The 15,547-nt window shown below is 44.3% G+C and overlaps 2 protein-coding genes across 7 annotated transcripts in view; one reads left to right on the top strand and one right to left on the bottom strand.

The window, feature by feature from the left end:
* The window catches only part of bora (bora aurora kinase A activator), a 46,034-nt gene extending 43,108 nt beyond the window's left edge, over nt 1-2,926 (bottom strand). For 2 of the 4 annotated variants that reach the window (XM_085998476.1, XM_085998479.1), the window contains exon 1: nt 2,819-2,926. The gene's annotated coding sequence lies outside the window, so the exon portion shown is untranslated. The other 2 variants (XM_085998478.1, XM_085998477.1) reach the window with 2 other exon arrangements.
* Nucleotides 2,927-2,966: 40 nt separating this feature from the next.
* Nucleotides 2,967-15,547, top strand: part of mzt1 (mitotic spindle organizing protein 1) — a 35,794-nt gene continuing 23,213 nt past the window's right edge. Inside the window, exons 1-2 of one of the 3 annotated variants that reach the window (XM_085998481.1) lie at nt 3,120-3,177; nt 7,734-7,955. In XM_085998481.1, the coding sequence (XP_085854607.1) occupies nt 7,913-7,955 (43 nt within the window). In that variant the 5' untranslated portion in view covers nt 3,120-3,177; nt 7,734-7,912. Of the gene's footprint in view, nt 3,178-7,733; nt 7,956-15,547 lie in introns of all 3 variants that reach the window. The other 2 variants (XM_085998480.1, XM_085998482.1) reach the window with 2 other exon arrangements.

Raw genomic sequence — 15,547 nt, 5'->3', positions numbered from 1 at the left:
AAAAATGTTTTAATTTTAATTAATTGACCACTTACCTTGTAAAAAGCAGGCCTTACGCCTGCTTTTTACATTTCTAAATTCTAAAGACATACCCTCCCGGAGAAACCTGTAAAAAAAACATAAGTTCAAAGCGCACGCGCAGACTCCCCCGCGCACGCGTTCGACCTCTGAACCCCTTCGTTCAGGGGAACGGAAGTGCCGGTTTCCCGCGCATGCGCAGTGCATGCAGGAAACCGGCACTTCCATTAGGCCTACGCGTGAGTACCCAGCGCGTACTCACCCGTGGAAACCCGAATTTCTGGGCCAATACCTTTAGTTAATTTTAAATCTGAGATTGATAGATTTTTGTTAACAATTGATCTAGCATCCATTGCCGTTTGCAGCAGAGTGTTCCAAACTTCTACCACCCTTTGTGTGTAGAAGTGTTTCCTAATTTCACTCCTGAAAGGTCTGGCTCTAATTTTTAGACTATGCCTCCAGTCCTAGACTCCCCAACCAGCAGAAATAGTTTCTCTCTGTCTACCCTATCTGTTCCCCTTAATATCTTGAAAACATGTTCACCCCTTAACTGTCTAAATTCTAGGGAATACAACCCTGTGTGTAATCTCTCCTCGTAATTTAACCCTTGGAGTCCGGATATCGTTCTAGTAAACCTATACCACTCCCTCCAAGGCCAGTATATCCTTCCTACGGTGTGGTGTCCAGAACTGCTCACAGTACTCCAGGTGTGGTCTAACCAAGGCTTTGTATAGCTGTAGCATAACTTCTACCCCCTTGTACTCTAGATGCAAAGGCCACCATTCCATTAGCCTTTTTGATTATTTTCTGTACCTGTCCATGACATTTTCATGATCTATGTACCTGCACCCCCAAGTCTCTTTGGACATCCACTGTTTTTAGCTTTTCACCATTTACAAAGTACAGTGTTCTATCCTTTTTAGGTCCAAAGTGGATGACTTCTCATTTGCCTACATTGAAATCTATTTGGCACAGTTTTGCCCATTCACGTAATCTATCAATATCCCTTTGTAATTTTATGCTTTCATCTACACTGTCTACAATACCGCCTATCTTTGAGTCATCGGCAAATTTAGATATGTGGCTTTCTATCCCAGCATCCAAGTCGTTAATAAATACTGTGAATAGTTGAGGCCCTAAACACAGATCCCTGTGGGACACCACTAGTCACAACCTGCCAAATGAGAGTACCTGCCCATTATCCCTACTCCCTGTCTCCTGCCACTCAGCCAATTTCCTAAACAGGTCAATAATTTGCCTTCAATTCCATGGGCTTCTACCTTAGTTAACAGTCTCTTATGTGGGACTTTATCAAACGCCTTCTGAAAGTCCATATAAATAACATCCACAGACATCCCCCTGTCCACTACTTTAGTCACCTCCTCAAAAAATTCAATCAGGTTGGTCAGGCATGACCTACCTTTCAAAAAGCAGCCCCGCTTGATTGGCACCCCATCCACTACCCTAAGCATTCACTCCCTCCACCACTGGCGCAATGTGGCTGCAGTGTGTACCATCTACAAGATGCACTGCAGCAGCTCAGCAAGGCTTCTTAAACAGCACCTCACAAACTATACCACCTAGAAGGACAATGGCAGCAGATGCATGGGAATATTCCCACCTCCAAATACTCCTCTAAGTCACACACCATCCTGACTTGGGAATATATCACCGTTCCTTCATTGTCGCCGAGCCAAAATCCTGGAACACCCTACCTAAGAGCACTGCGAGAGTACCTTCACCACACGGACTGCAGCAGTTCAAGGCGGCAGCTCACCACCACCTTCTCAAGGGCAATTAGAGATGGGCGGGCAATGAGTAATTTACCACTCTCAATTAAACTCGACATTTTACCTCACACACACTCGGCATTTCACCTCTCTCTCACACACACACACACTCAGTTTCTTTCTTTCTCTCTCTCTCTGTATTTTACCTCTCTCTCTCACACACTCGTTATTTCACTCACCTCTCTCTCCCCTTCACCCCCCCCCCACCCCCGGTCACACTCGGTGTTTCACCTCTCTCGCTCACACACACTGTATTTTACCCCTTTCTCTCCCCCTCACGCACTCGGTATTTTACCTCTCTCTTTCTCACACACTCGGTATTTTACCTCTTTCTCTCTCCCTCACACTCGGTTTTTTACCTCTCCCTCACACTCGATATTTTACCCCTTTCACTCCCTCACACTCGGTATTTTACCTCTCTCTCTCTCTCGCTGTATTTTACCTCAGTCTCTCTCTCTCTCTCTCTCTATTTTACCTCAGTCTCTCTCTCTGTATTTTACCTCAGTCTCTCTCTCAGTATTTTACCTCAGTCTCTCTCTCTCGGTATTTTACCTCGGTCTCTCTCTCTCTCTCTGTATTTTACCTCAGTCTCTCTCTCTCTATTTTACCTCAGTCTCTCTCTCTCTGTATTTTACCTCAGTCTCTCTCTCAGTATTTTACCTCAGTCTCTCTCTCTCGGTATTTTACCTCGGTCTCTCTCTCTCTCTCTGTATTTTACCTCAGTCTCTCTCTCTGTATTTTACCTCAGTCTCTCTCTCTCTCTCTCAGTATTTTACCTCAGTCTCTCTCTCTCAGTATTTTACCTCAGTCTCTCTCTCTCTCTCTCGCTCTCTGTATTTTACCTCAGTCTCTCTCTCGGTATTTTACCTCAGTCAGTCTCTCTCTCTCTCTCTCGGTATTTTACCTCAGTCTCTCTCTCTCAGTATTTTACCTCAGTCTGTCTCGGTATTTTACCTCAGTCTCTCTCTCTGTCTCGGTATTTTACTTCAGTCTCTCTCTCAGTATTTTACCTCAGTTTCTTTCAGTTCGTTGTGTTGAAATCCCCTCTCTCACTCGACAGCCAATCAGCGTCCTCCTCTGCCGTCGACCAATCAGATTCAAACCCTACCAGCGTTCCAAACCGTTCCCTATGAATTAACTTTATTGACAAAAAAAAACCGACAGACGAGGAGGAATCTTCTCATTTTGATAATTGCGTTCCTGACTGATAATTGTATCGGTTAAAGCGAGGAGTTGTAAAATTTATTTTTTAATACATGTTTTTTGTATAAAGTGGGCGGGCGGTGACCCGGGCGGCTATGCTTCCGGGTGAAAGGTGGCGGAATGGCGAATGCGGCGAATCTGAATGCGGTGAGGGAGACGATGGATGGTGAGCGATTGTGTTTATCTGTCTTTCTTTGTGTGTGTGGCGGGCTCTTTATTATTTATTTGTGATGATGATGGTGGCTGAGATGATGAAGCGGCGGCTCGGTTCGTGCGTGCTGCCCTTTTCCCGTTTGCGGCTCCAGACAGAAACCCTCAGCTTCCCCGCCCCCTCCTCCCGCCAATTCATCGCAAAGCTTAACAGAGAAAGAACTCGCGTGCTGCAAAGGATGTTTCAATCAAGTAAACCCCAAAACTACTGATGGTCATTTCAGTATATTAAATCGTAAGAAAATTGGGTTGGAAACACCTAACCATGCCTGTGTTATAGAAACATAGAAGATGTAGCCGGCGGTTAAGAAGGCCAATGGTATGTTGGCCTTCGTAGTGAGAGGGTTTGAGTACAGGAACAAGGATGTCTTGCTGCAGTTGTACAGGGCCTTGGTGAGACCACATCTTGAGTATTGTGTGCAGTTTTGGTCGCCTTATATGAGGAAGGATGTTCTTTCCATGGAGGGAGTGTAGCGAAGATTCACCAGACTGATACCTGGGATGGCAGGAATGACGTATGAGGAGAGATTGGGTCGATTGGGCTTGTACTCGCTGGAGTTTAGAAGAATGAGAGGGGTTCTCATTGAAACTTATAAAATTCTAACAGGACTGGACAGACTGGATGCAGGGAGGTTGTTCCCGGTGGTCGGGGAGACCAGAACCAGGGGTCACAGTCTAAGGATAAGGGGTAAGCCATTTAGGACAGAGATGAGGAGGAATTTCTTCACCCAGAGAGTGGTGAACCTGTGGAATTCTCTACCACAGAAGGCAGGGACTGGGTACTGAATTTGGATGATCAGCCATGATCGCATTGAATGGCGGAGCAGGCTCGAGGTGCTGAATGGCCTACTGCTGCTCCTATCTTCTATGTTTCTAAGATAGGAGCAAGAGTAGGCCATTTGGCCCCTCGAGCCTGCTCTGCCATTTTAATGAGATCATGGCTGATCATCCAAATTCAGTACTCTGTCCCTGCTTTCTCCCCATGTCCCTTGATCCCTTTAGCCTTAAGAAATATATCTAACTCCTTCTTGAATATATTTAATGAATTGGCCTCAACTGCCTTCTGTGGTAGAGAATTCCACAGGTTCACCACTCTGGGTGAAGAAATTCCTCCTCATCTCAGTCCTAAATGGCTTACCCCTTATCCTTCGATTAAGTGGGCGGCTCAGTGGGTAGCACACTCTCCTCTGAGTTATAAGGTTGTGGGTTTTAAGTCCCACTCCAGGGACTTGAGCACATCAAGCTAGGCTGACACTCCCAGTGCAGTGCTGAGGGAGAGCTGCACTGTCGGAGGTGCCGTCTTTCGGATGAGACGTTAAAACCGAGGCCCCGTCTGCTCCCTCGGGTGGAAGTAAAAGATCCCATGGCACTATTTTGAAGAAGAGCAGGGGAGTTATCCCTGGCGTCATGGCCAATATTTCCAATATTTATCCCTCAACCAACATCACTAAAACAGATTATCTGGTCACTATTACATTGCTGTTTGTGGGAGCTTGCTGTGCGCAAATTGGCTGCTGCATTTCCTACATTACAACAGTGACTCCACTTCAAAAGTACTTCATTGGCTGTAAAGTGCTTTGAGAAGTCCAGTAGTCGTGAAAGGCACTATATAAATGCAAGTCTTTTTTCTTTCTTTAACAGGGTTTATGTTTGGTGTACACACATTGTTACTGCGCCTTTCATGACCTCCGCACATCCCAAAGCGCTTTGCAGCCCATTTTTTTTTTTTTGAAGTGCAGCCGCTCTTGTAATGTCGCAAAACATGGTTTACCGTCCCACCCGAAAGACAGCTCCTCCAACAGTACTGCACTGGAGCGTCAGCCTAGATTTTTGTGCTCAAGTCTCTGGAGTGGGGCTTGAACCTCTTGAGTTTCTGACTCCGAGAGTGCTACCACTGAGCCACAGCTGATAGAATTGTTGTGCGCTATGAACTTTTTTTTTAATTCTGCCTCATGCACAGCCTGAACTGTGAAAGGCAGCTCTTTTTAAACTTGCAAGGAATAAATTCATCCTTGGAGGTGCTTACTGTTTTCTATCGACATTTGATCGGACTCTGGAACGTGGTTGGCTCCAGCAGCAGCTCTTTACCCCACTGTCCAAGACAGTCGCCTTCTTGTTGAGCTACTTCTCCGGAATCCACATCGGTGGCACGTGGCTGGCGGAGAGCCGAGCCCTGCATGCAAAGGTAACCAGAGTTGTGGAGGTACTGGATGGTGGTGAAGTGGGCTTGGATGTTGCCAGCTGCCAGAATGCAGCGCCAGGACATTCAGACATTTAGTTGCCTGAATGTTGTAGGTCTACATTCAGTTTGCGGCCAAAACCACCTATGCACCGACAGTCACACTTGACCCTGACTCCACTAGGTACGCTCAGGAAGTTCAAACGCATGGACCAATGACATTTGAGATCTCCTCCATTTGGACAGCTCCTCATTGGCAAGAGGCCCCGAAAACCTCCCTCACTAGTCTCTGCCTCACAAGTTGAGTCTTCGCAGCACATTATCCACTTCCTTGCCCTCGACTTCTGTCTGGATACACTTTGTCGTAACATCATGTCCAGCAGTGGTGAGAGCAACCAGTGGAAGGCCTTGTAATCGGGGATCATAGAATCTTACAGCACGGGAGGAGGCCATTCAGCCCATCATGCCTGTGCCGGCTCTTTGGACGGCTATCCAATTGGTCCCACTCTTTCCCCATAGCCCTGCATATGCTGAGGGGTGACCTGATCGAGGTCTTTTAAAATTATAGAGAAAATGTTTCCACTTGTGGGGGAGACTAAAATTAGGGGCCATAAATATAAGATAGTCACTAATAAATCCAATAGGGAACTCAGGAGGTCCTTGTCGTGGGTTTGCATCTTGGCTGACCAAAGTTGCTATTAACAGGTGCAGGAGGTGTAGGATCCATGGGGAGGGTCACGCTGACTGCCTGCCTGTCTTACGTATTTTTTAGTGGTATTTTATTCTTGGTATCCTTTTAATTTAATTGAACTACTAGTGTTTTATTACTGGTGACCTCCTCCCTGAGGGGGTCACTTGTAGAGCTGTTTCTCATCTTGGTAACACTGGGCTACTCCGTGCTGCCCTATTTCATTCAATTTAGAATAGTTCCCTTTATAAAAATGGCCCGAATTTCAATCACGCTGTCTTTTTGTTTCCAGTGCAGTGTCGTTCTATCTGGCGTGTATTTAGGGATATGGAACAAAGGCGGGTAAATGGGGGTGAGGTACAGGTCATTGTGATTTAATTTAGAGGCATTGGCCGTGACTTAGTGGTAGATTTGTGGGGCGGGCAAGGGTGGGATATGTTACTGTGGTGGAAGTAGGTGGCCTTTGTAATAGAGAATATAGGGCCTAAAATGCATCACCCTTGTGCCCTTCATGCATTAATATTCTTGGCTTCATTATATTCTCTTCTCTCAAATGGAGCTCCCAAGAATCTTGCATAGCTGCAAATTCCTTCCCAGAAGATTTATTTCTCTTCAATACAATTCTTTTCCCATCCACAAATCAACTCTGGACTAGCTCGCCTCTGAATCAGAAGATTGTTGGTTCGATCCCCACTCCAGGACGTGAGTGCACAATGTAGACTGACACTTCTATTTTGAAGAAGAACGGAGAGTTCTGGCTGACAGTCTTCCTTCTAGACCTCTGGCTGTGACGTTCTTTGGGACGTCCTGAGGACATGAAAGGTGCTATGTAAATTCAAGTTCTTTTCATGAGTTTATCTGGTCATTAATTTCTGTTTGTGGGACCTCGCAGGCTGCACATTGGCTGCCTCATTTGCCAACATAATAGATGTGACTGCAGTTCAAAATAACTCACTAGCTGTGAAGTGCTTACATGGGAGGTACTCTCTGAATGGAAGTGCTATTTTTCTAAGCTGCAAAAAAAGTTTTGACATCACCTCATCACTAGCCTGATTTGATTGGTCTTCTCTCCTGAACTTTTCTTAACCGTGGTGATGTTCTCTGGTATGTGCTTGGTGTGTTTTCTTTATAAAGTTAAAAGGTCTATACTAGGTCCTGCAGCTGAGCTGCTTGTGGTGGCGCCCTGCTTTCATGACTTTTGTCATTGATACACTAGAATTGGGTGTGATAGTATTCTAACGAGAAAGCACTAAACTCACTAATTAGTAACCAAAATAGAGAGACGCTTGTTTTGGCTGTAAATAACTCGAATCTGCCTCGAGCTCTTTTTGCACCACAGTAACAAAGTAAATACCTCGTGAACTCGAAGCCGCTACAAAGGTTGTGACCATTGCGTTGCACCTGCTAAGTTTCATCAATAGTTTTAATGGAATACTTTCATTTGTATAGTGCCTTGCACGACCACTGGACATCCCAAAGTGCTTTACAGCCAATTAAGTACTTTTTGAAGTGTAGTCGCTGTTGTAATGTAGGAAACGCGACAGCCAATAAGCACACAGCGAGCTCCCACTGTGATGATGACCAGGTAATCTGTTTTTAGCGATTGTTGATTGAGGGATAACTCCCCTGCTCCTCTTCAAAATAGTGCCATGGGATCTTTTACATCCGCTTGAGAGGGCAGACAGGGCCTCGGTTTCATCCGAAAGACAGCACCTCCGGTCTCTGCAGTGGGACTTGAACCCACAATCTTTGGACTCCGAGGTGAGGGTGCTACCAACTGAGCCACTGCTGACACTAGTGCAATACTTTCCTTTTATGCAGTGAATGCTGGATCGCTTCACTTCTGGAACGTTCCTTTACCTCAATGGTGAGTAAGAGGGAAAAGTATTCGGCTCTAAAACTGGGAATGGTGTGTCGGGTGACTTTTTCACACATGGCTTTTAATGACTTTATTTCCCTCAATCTGGAAACCGCACCTAACCTTTGCTCAATATTTCATTGGTGATAAACTGGGGCTTAAAGAGACTCGATGATATTTACTGGAGTATTGCGTCCAGTCCTGGTCACCACGCTTTAGGAAGGATGTGAAGGCCCTTGAGAGGGTGCAGAGGAGATTTACCGGAATGGTGCTGAAGATGGTGAATCTTCGTTACAAGGACAGGTTGGAGAAGCTGGATTTGTTTTCATTAGAATAAAGGAGTTTGAGGGGTGATTTGATAGAGCTGTACAAGATTATGATGGGTTTGGATAGGCTAGACGGGGAAAGGCTGTTCCCACTAGTTGATGGTACAAGGACTAGGGGACACAGATTTAAAGTTTTGGGCAAGAGATTCAGGAGGGACGTGAGGAAAAACTCTTTTACGCAGCGAGTGGCAAGGACCTGGAATTCGCTGCCGGTGGAAGCAGAGACACCCAATGTTTTCAAGGGGGGACTGGATAGGCACTTGAGGGAAATAAACTTACAGGGATAGAGCAGGGGAATGGGACTGACTGAATTGCTCTACAGAGAGCCAGCGCGGACTCGATGGGCCGAATGGTCTCCTTCTGTGCCGTTATGACTCTGACATTGGCCCGTAATTTCCGATGGGAGGCTTCCTGCGTGCAGATGCCTCCTATCGGGGGGGAAAAAATCGACGCCCTTACCTGAGGGCTCCCGAGGTCCGGCCATTTCTGCTCCTGAGCCCCTCCTGGTGCGCGCACACAGAGGCCCAGGTATCCTGGGGCTCAGGCAGTTCGCTAGTGTCCCTGGGATCACGTGGGCCAGGCGAGCCAATGGGAGAAGGGGACCTCTCGTACTTTTCACAGGTCCAAAGGGGGGAATGGGAATCACTGAAAAAAGACACAAACATTCAATACAATTTTTTTTAATCACATTTTTAAAATGAGTTAAAATTACATAAAATTTAATGTTTAAAATTAATTTATTGAAAAAAATAACGTTTTTTATGGGGCTAAAAATAAGCTTACCTTTTTTAAAAGTATGTTTTTTAATTATAAATGAGTGGGGGTTTTTTACTTTTTTTAAAACTCTTATGCTGGTAAAAGCAGGCCTTGTGCCTGCTTTTACCAGGTGTAAGATTTTTAAGGGATTTCAGAAAGCAGAACTCTCCACCCGCAGAGGTCCTTCTCCAGGGCAGGCAGAGGATCTGTCAAGGATTCTTGACAGATCAGAAGTGCCAGTTTTCTGCGCATGCGCTTTGCATGCCTGAAACCGGCACTTGCGAGGTCCCGAAGGGTGTGTACACACTCGTAGGGTTCGGAAATTACGGGCCATTGTTTTAGGGAGGCGTTCTTGTGCAGGTCCAATACTTTGAATGAGTTGTTCTGAAGAATTTGCCATGTTGATCATTTTGGCATCTTTGCATAACACCAGATGCTGAAAGAAAGAAAGACTTACATTTCGATAGCGTCTTTCACAACCTCAGGACATCCCAAAGCACTTTACAGCCAATGAAGCACTTTTGCAGTGTAGTCACTGTTTTAATGTAGGTACTATGGTGCCCATTATTACCAATTTTTTTTTAAAGTAAATTGTACCGAAGTTTCTGTCCTGATCAATATGAGGGAAGTTGGTCCTTTGAAATTAAAGATTTCCTATTTCATAGCACAGCTTAATGAGTAAAGTTACTTTTATTCTGCCCAACTATGGTTATATAGAAGATAGGAGTAGGCCATTTGGCCCCTTGATGCCGGCTCCGCCATTCAATGAGATCATGGCTGATCATCCAAAATCAGTACCCTGTCCCTGTCTTCTCTCCATATCCCGTGATCCCTTTAGCCTTAAGAAATATATCTAACTCTTTCTTGAATATATTTAATGAATTGGCCTCTACTGCCTTCTGTGGTAGAGAATTCCACAGGTTCACCACTCTCTGGGTGAAGAAATTCCTCCTCATCTCTGTCCTAAATGGCTTACCCCTTATCCTTAGACTGTGACCCCTGGTTCTGGACTCCCTGACCATCGGGAACATTCTTCCTGTATCTAGTCTGTCTAGTCCTGTTAGAATTTTATAAGTTTCAAATGAGATCCCCTCTCATTCTTCTAAACTCCAGCGAATACAAGCCCAATCGACCCAATCTCTCCTCATACGTCATTCTTGCCATCCCAGGTATCAGCCTGGTGAATCTGTGCTGCACTCCCTCCATGGCAAGAACATCCTTCCTCAGATAAGGTGACCAAAACTGCACACAATACTCAAGATGTGGTCTCACCAAGGCCCTGTACAACTGCAGCAAGACATCCTTGTTCCTGTACTCAAACCCTCTCGCTACGAAGGCCAACATACCATTTGCCTTCTTAACCGCCTGCTGCACCTGCATGCTTACCTTCAGTGACTGGTGCACAAGGACACCCCGGTCTCGTTGCACTTCTCCTTCTCCCAATCTATTGCCATTTAGATAATAATCTGCCTTCCTGTTTTTGACACCAAAGTGGATAACCTCGCATTTATCCACGTTATATTGCATCTGCCATGCTTCTGCCCAATCACCCAACCTGTCCAAATCATCCTGGAGTTTCTCTGCATCCTCCTCACAGCACACACGCCCACCCAGCTTTGTGTCATCTGCAAACTTGGAGATATTGCATCTAGTTCCCTCGTCTAGATCATTAATATATATTGTGAATAGCTGGAGTCCTAGCACCGATCCCTGCGGTATACCACTAGTCACTGCCTGCCACTCGGAAAAAGACCTGTTTATTCCAACTCTTTGCTTTCTGCCTGCCAACCAGTTCTCCATCCAAGTCAATACCTTGCCCCCAATCCCATGTGCCTTAACTTTACACGCTAATCTCTTATGCGGGACCTTATCGAAAGCCTTTTCAAAGTCCAAATACACCACATCCACTGGTTCTCCCTTTATCTATTTTACCAGTTACATCCTCAAAAAATTCCAGTAGATTAGTCAAGCACGATTTACCTTTTGTAAATCCATGTTGACTTTGTCCGATCCTGTCACTGTTTTCCAAGTGCTCTGCTATTACATCTTTTATAATGGACTCTAGCATTTTCCCCACTACCGATTTCAGGCTTACCGGTCTGTAATCCCCCCTTTTCTCTCTACCACCTTTTTTGAATAGTGGGGTAACATTAGCTACCCTCCAATCCATGGGAACTGTTCCAGAGTCTATAGAATTTTGGAAGATGACCAGCAATGCATCTACTATTTCTAGGGCCACTTCCTTAAGTACCCTAGGATGTAGATTATCAGGCCCTGGGGATTTATCGGCCTTCAATCCCATCAATTTCCCTACAAATACTGATTTCTTTCAGTTCCTCCCTCTTTAGACCCTATGTTCCCTGACATCTCGAAGATTATTTGTGTCCTCCTTTGTGAAGACAGAACCAAAGTATGTATTTAATTGGTCTGCCATTTCTTTGTTCCCCATTATAAATTCCCTTGATTCTGACTGCACGGGACGTACGCTTGACTTCACCAATCTTTTTCTCTTCACACATATCTATAAAAGCTTTTACAGTCAATTTTTATGTTCCCTGCAAGCTTACTCTCATACTCTATTTTCCCCCTCTTAATTAATCCCTTTGCCCTCCTTTGAATCCTAAACTGCTCCCAATCCTCAAGTTTACTGCTTTTTCTGGCCAATTTATATGTCCTCTCCTTGGATCTTATGCTATCCCTAATTTCCCTTGTTAGCCACAGTTGAGTCACCTTTTTTGTTTTATTTTTATGCCAAACTGGGATGAACAAATTCTGTAGTTGATCCATGCAATCTTTGAATATTTGCCATTGCCTAGCCACTGTCAACCCTTTGAGTGACATTCCCCAATCAATCCTACCCAACTCACGCCTCATACCATCGTAGTTTCCTTTATTTAAATAACCCCACAACCTCACAAGAACACTCCCTACTCCACCAGCGTAGCACCTTTCGCACACCAGCCACCCTTGAGTGAATGCCGGTAAATATATTTGTATAGCAACCAATCAAATTAACGGGAAAAAATATTATCAGCCAATTTGAATACAAGAAACTTGCATCCAAGTGTGGCACTGAAATGTTGCAGGAAGTGCGATTAAAATTGTGTTAGATTTGCTGTTTATCTGTAACTATGCCTAATACTCATTACATGTCTGTTACACTCAATTTCTGCCACTTTTAAAAGAAAGTATAAAGGAACAAAAGCAGTCATTTCTAATACACAAAATCTCCCAACAGTTGAAAATACCTTAATTGACACAAGTGGCAGAATTTCTGAAGCTTGACTGATATTACTATCACATTTAAGAGAAATTAACCTTCAACGAACTCACTCAGTGTTTACTTGTCAATTATAACCTTAAAGGGCACACCAACACTTTTTTAGTAGAAGATGTATTTTACATGCTATAATGTCTTTGCAAAGCATCCTCTGACTTACAATTGGAAGCTTTGTGGGAAATTCACTAATATATTAAAAATAATACATGTAGTTCACATTTTCTGTATCACACTCTGGCACGGCCCCCACATTGTCGCTCTTGCAGCGGATTCTCGTTTTCAAATTTGTCCCACCTCAGCTCACACATCTGTCACCTGATTGACTACATGGATATTTATTTATTGGAATTCAAATTTATTAATTGATTTGTTGTGTACTAATTTCTTAGCAAGGCGAAGGTAAACCAATTTGCTCACTACTTGCTTTAAAAAACCTGCCGTCTATTTCCCTCAGCCTGCCAGATACAGACTCCAAATAAGGGTTCAAAGATTTTTTTTTTAATCCATATTTCCACAAATTCCCTTCCGTGCTGTCAGATCCTAGGACTGCCCCAAATGCTAATAAATGAGTATCACTGGTAATATTGCCTGTTTTTTAAAAACCTCCAAACCATGATGAGCAGTGCCATGGTGTGTATATGTATTAGTATTTAGCTTTCACTTAGTATTGTAAGTAGCTAATCATTCAGTTGTAAGTAACATAACATTGGTCATGTTTTGTAATTGACTTCAAAACTTTGTAACTCAAATAATGGTGACTTATTGAAAACAGCGTTTTTAAACTTGTCTTTAAAAAGCCATGGAATCCATTCATCTGTGTATTTAATTCTATAATCATTCTTTCTTGTATAAAACATTGGCTATTACATGGTATAATGGTCCTGTCATTTTTTTTAAACCAGCATCCTCCAACTCAATATGATGGCAGGCCTGCTAGTTTCATAAAACACTGTCCCAATCACTTCAAACTTTAAATTGCATTAATTCAGGACTGCTAGCATTTGATACACACGAATAATAACACTTAATTTTTTAATGTATGTAATGTGGCTTACAGCGAGTCATTATGACTCAAGGATCTCTTTGCTGTAAGCAGTTCTTATAAAACTGTCAGTGCGGATTAGGTGTATGTAGAGTTTAATGAATCTAAAATTATCTTCCACATTTGATAAACCCTGCTGGTTACGTCCTGTGTATGACCACATATTACATGTTGAACATATTGTTCACAAAGATCCATCACTAATTTGTTTTTCTTTACTTGCAGCTTCACTATCTCTTTTCTACCACGTCCCGCAAATCCGCTGGGGCCTCTAGCAGTCAATATAACTGCAGAACCTCGGATGGGTTATGTTTTGCAAAAGCGGGGCGTGCAAGCCCTGGGTTGCTTTTGTGCAACAAAATTGTGCCGTGTAATATTAGCATTCGAACATGTTAAAATGAGCCTTTGTTAAAATGGGGCAATGGAAATTCATATGAATACATTAACATGGTTGCCTGTTACTGCACAGTGCAGTTTCACCCCATTTAGAGAGGCTGCATGTCCTTGATCACAACTTATTCAGGCTGATATTAGTGGAAGAATTCCCACTAGCTTGGACAGATTCTGTTAAAGAAAAAAAAAGACAGACTTGCATTCATATAGTGCCTTTCGCAACCACCGGACGTCTCAATGTGAAGTACTTTTTTGAAGTGTAGTCACTGTTGTAATGTAGAAAATACGGCAGCTCCCACAAACAGCAATGTGATAACCAGATACAGCAAACTCTTTTAACCAGCACCTAAATATCCGGAAACCTCTCTTAACCGGCAAAATTCAGGAGTAGGTTCAGGTACGTTTTACTATATATCTGTGGCCATGTAACCGGGGTTCCTGCATCTGTGGCTGTGTAACCGGGGCTCCTGCACCTGTGGCCGTGTACGGGCTCTCGTACCTTGGTAAGTATACCTCTCTGTAATCCGGACTTTTTGATCAACCGGCACCACGTCGGTGCCGGACAAAAGAGAGTTTCCTGTCATCTATTTTAGTTGATTGAGGGATAAATATTGGCCAGGACACGGGGATAACTCCCCTGCTCTTCTTCGAAATAGCGTTATGAGATCTTTTACGTCCACCTGAGAGAGCAGACGGGGCCTCGGTTTAATGTCTCATCCGAAAGATAGTGCAGCACTCCCTCAGTACTGCACTGGAGTGTCAGCCTAGATTTTTGTGCTGAACTCTCTGGAGTGGGACTTGAACCCACAACCTTCTGACTCAGGCGAGGGTGCTATCAACTGAGCCGCAACTGACACAAGAGTGGCACTGTATAGCATATCTTGGCTATTGAGAAAGGCAAAGGTCAGGACCCCTAGATGCAAATACAGTTTCCAAGTAGGATATTCCTCAGCACACCGTATTTCTTCTGGTTTCTGCGGCCGCAAACGAGACTCCAGGATGGTGTGTTGCCTCCCTGGTGCAAGGGTCAAGGATGTCTCCGAGCGGCTGCAGAACATCTTGGAAGGGGAGGGTGAACAGCCAGTTGTCATGGTGCATGTAGGCACCAACGATATAGGTAAAAAGCGGGATGAGGTCCTAAAAGTGGAATATAGGGAGTTAGGAGGTAAATTAAAAAAACAGGACCTCAAAGGTAGTAATCTCAGGATTACTACCAGTGCCACGTGCTAGTCAGAGTAGAAATAGAAGGATACTTCAGATGAATACGTGGCTAGAGGAATGGTGCCAGGGGGAGGGATTCAAGTTCCTGGGACATTGGAACCGGTTCTGGGGGAGGTGAGACCAGTTCAAACCGGATGGTCTGCACCTGGGCAGGGCTGGAACCGATGTCCTAGGGGGAGTGTTTGCTAGTGCTGTGGGGGAGGGTTTAAACTAAAATGGAAGGGGGTTGGGAACCTGAGCAGGGAGACAGAGGAAAGGGAAACAAGGATAAAAGCAAAAGATAGGAAGGAGAAAAACAAAAGTGGCAGTAAGAGAAATCAACGGTTTAAATCAAACGTGGCCACAGTAAATAATAATTCTAATAGGTCTAAGAGCGTTAAAAAAACAAGCCTGAAGGCTTTGTGTCTTAATGCGAGGAGCATTTGTAATAAGGTGGATGAATTGGCTGCGCAAATAGAGGTAAACGAATATGATTTGGTTGGGATTACGGAAACGTGGCTCAAGGATGGCCAAGACTGGGAACTCAACATCCAGGGGTATTCGATATTCAGGAAAGATAGGCAAAAAGGAAAGGGAGGAGGGG

This window comes from Somniosus microcephalus, chromosome 10 (genome assembly GCF_052327205.1).
Source record: "Somniosus microcephalus isolate GS21.2 chromosome 10, FLI_Smic_1.0, whole genome shotgun sequence".
Taxonomy (NCBI): Eukaryota; Metazoa; Chordata; class Chondrichthyes; order Squaliformes; family Somniosidae; genus Somniosus; species Somniosus microcephalus.
This window is presented reverse-complemented; position numbering and strand designations above follow the sequence as displayed.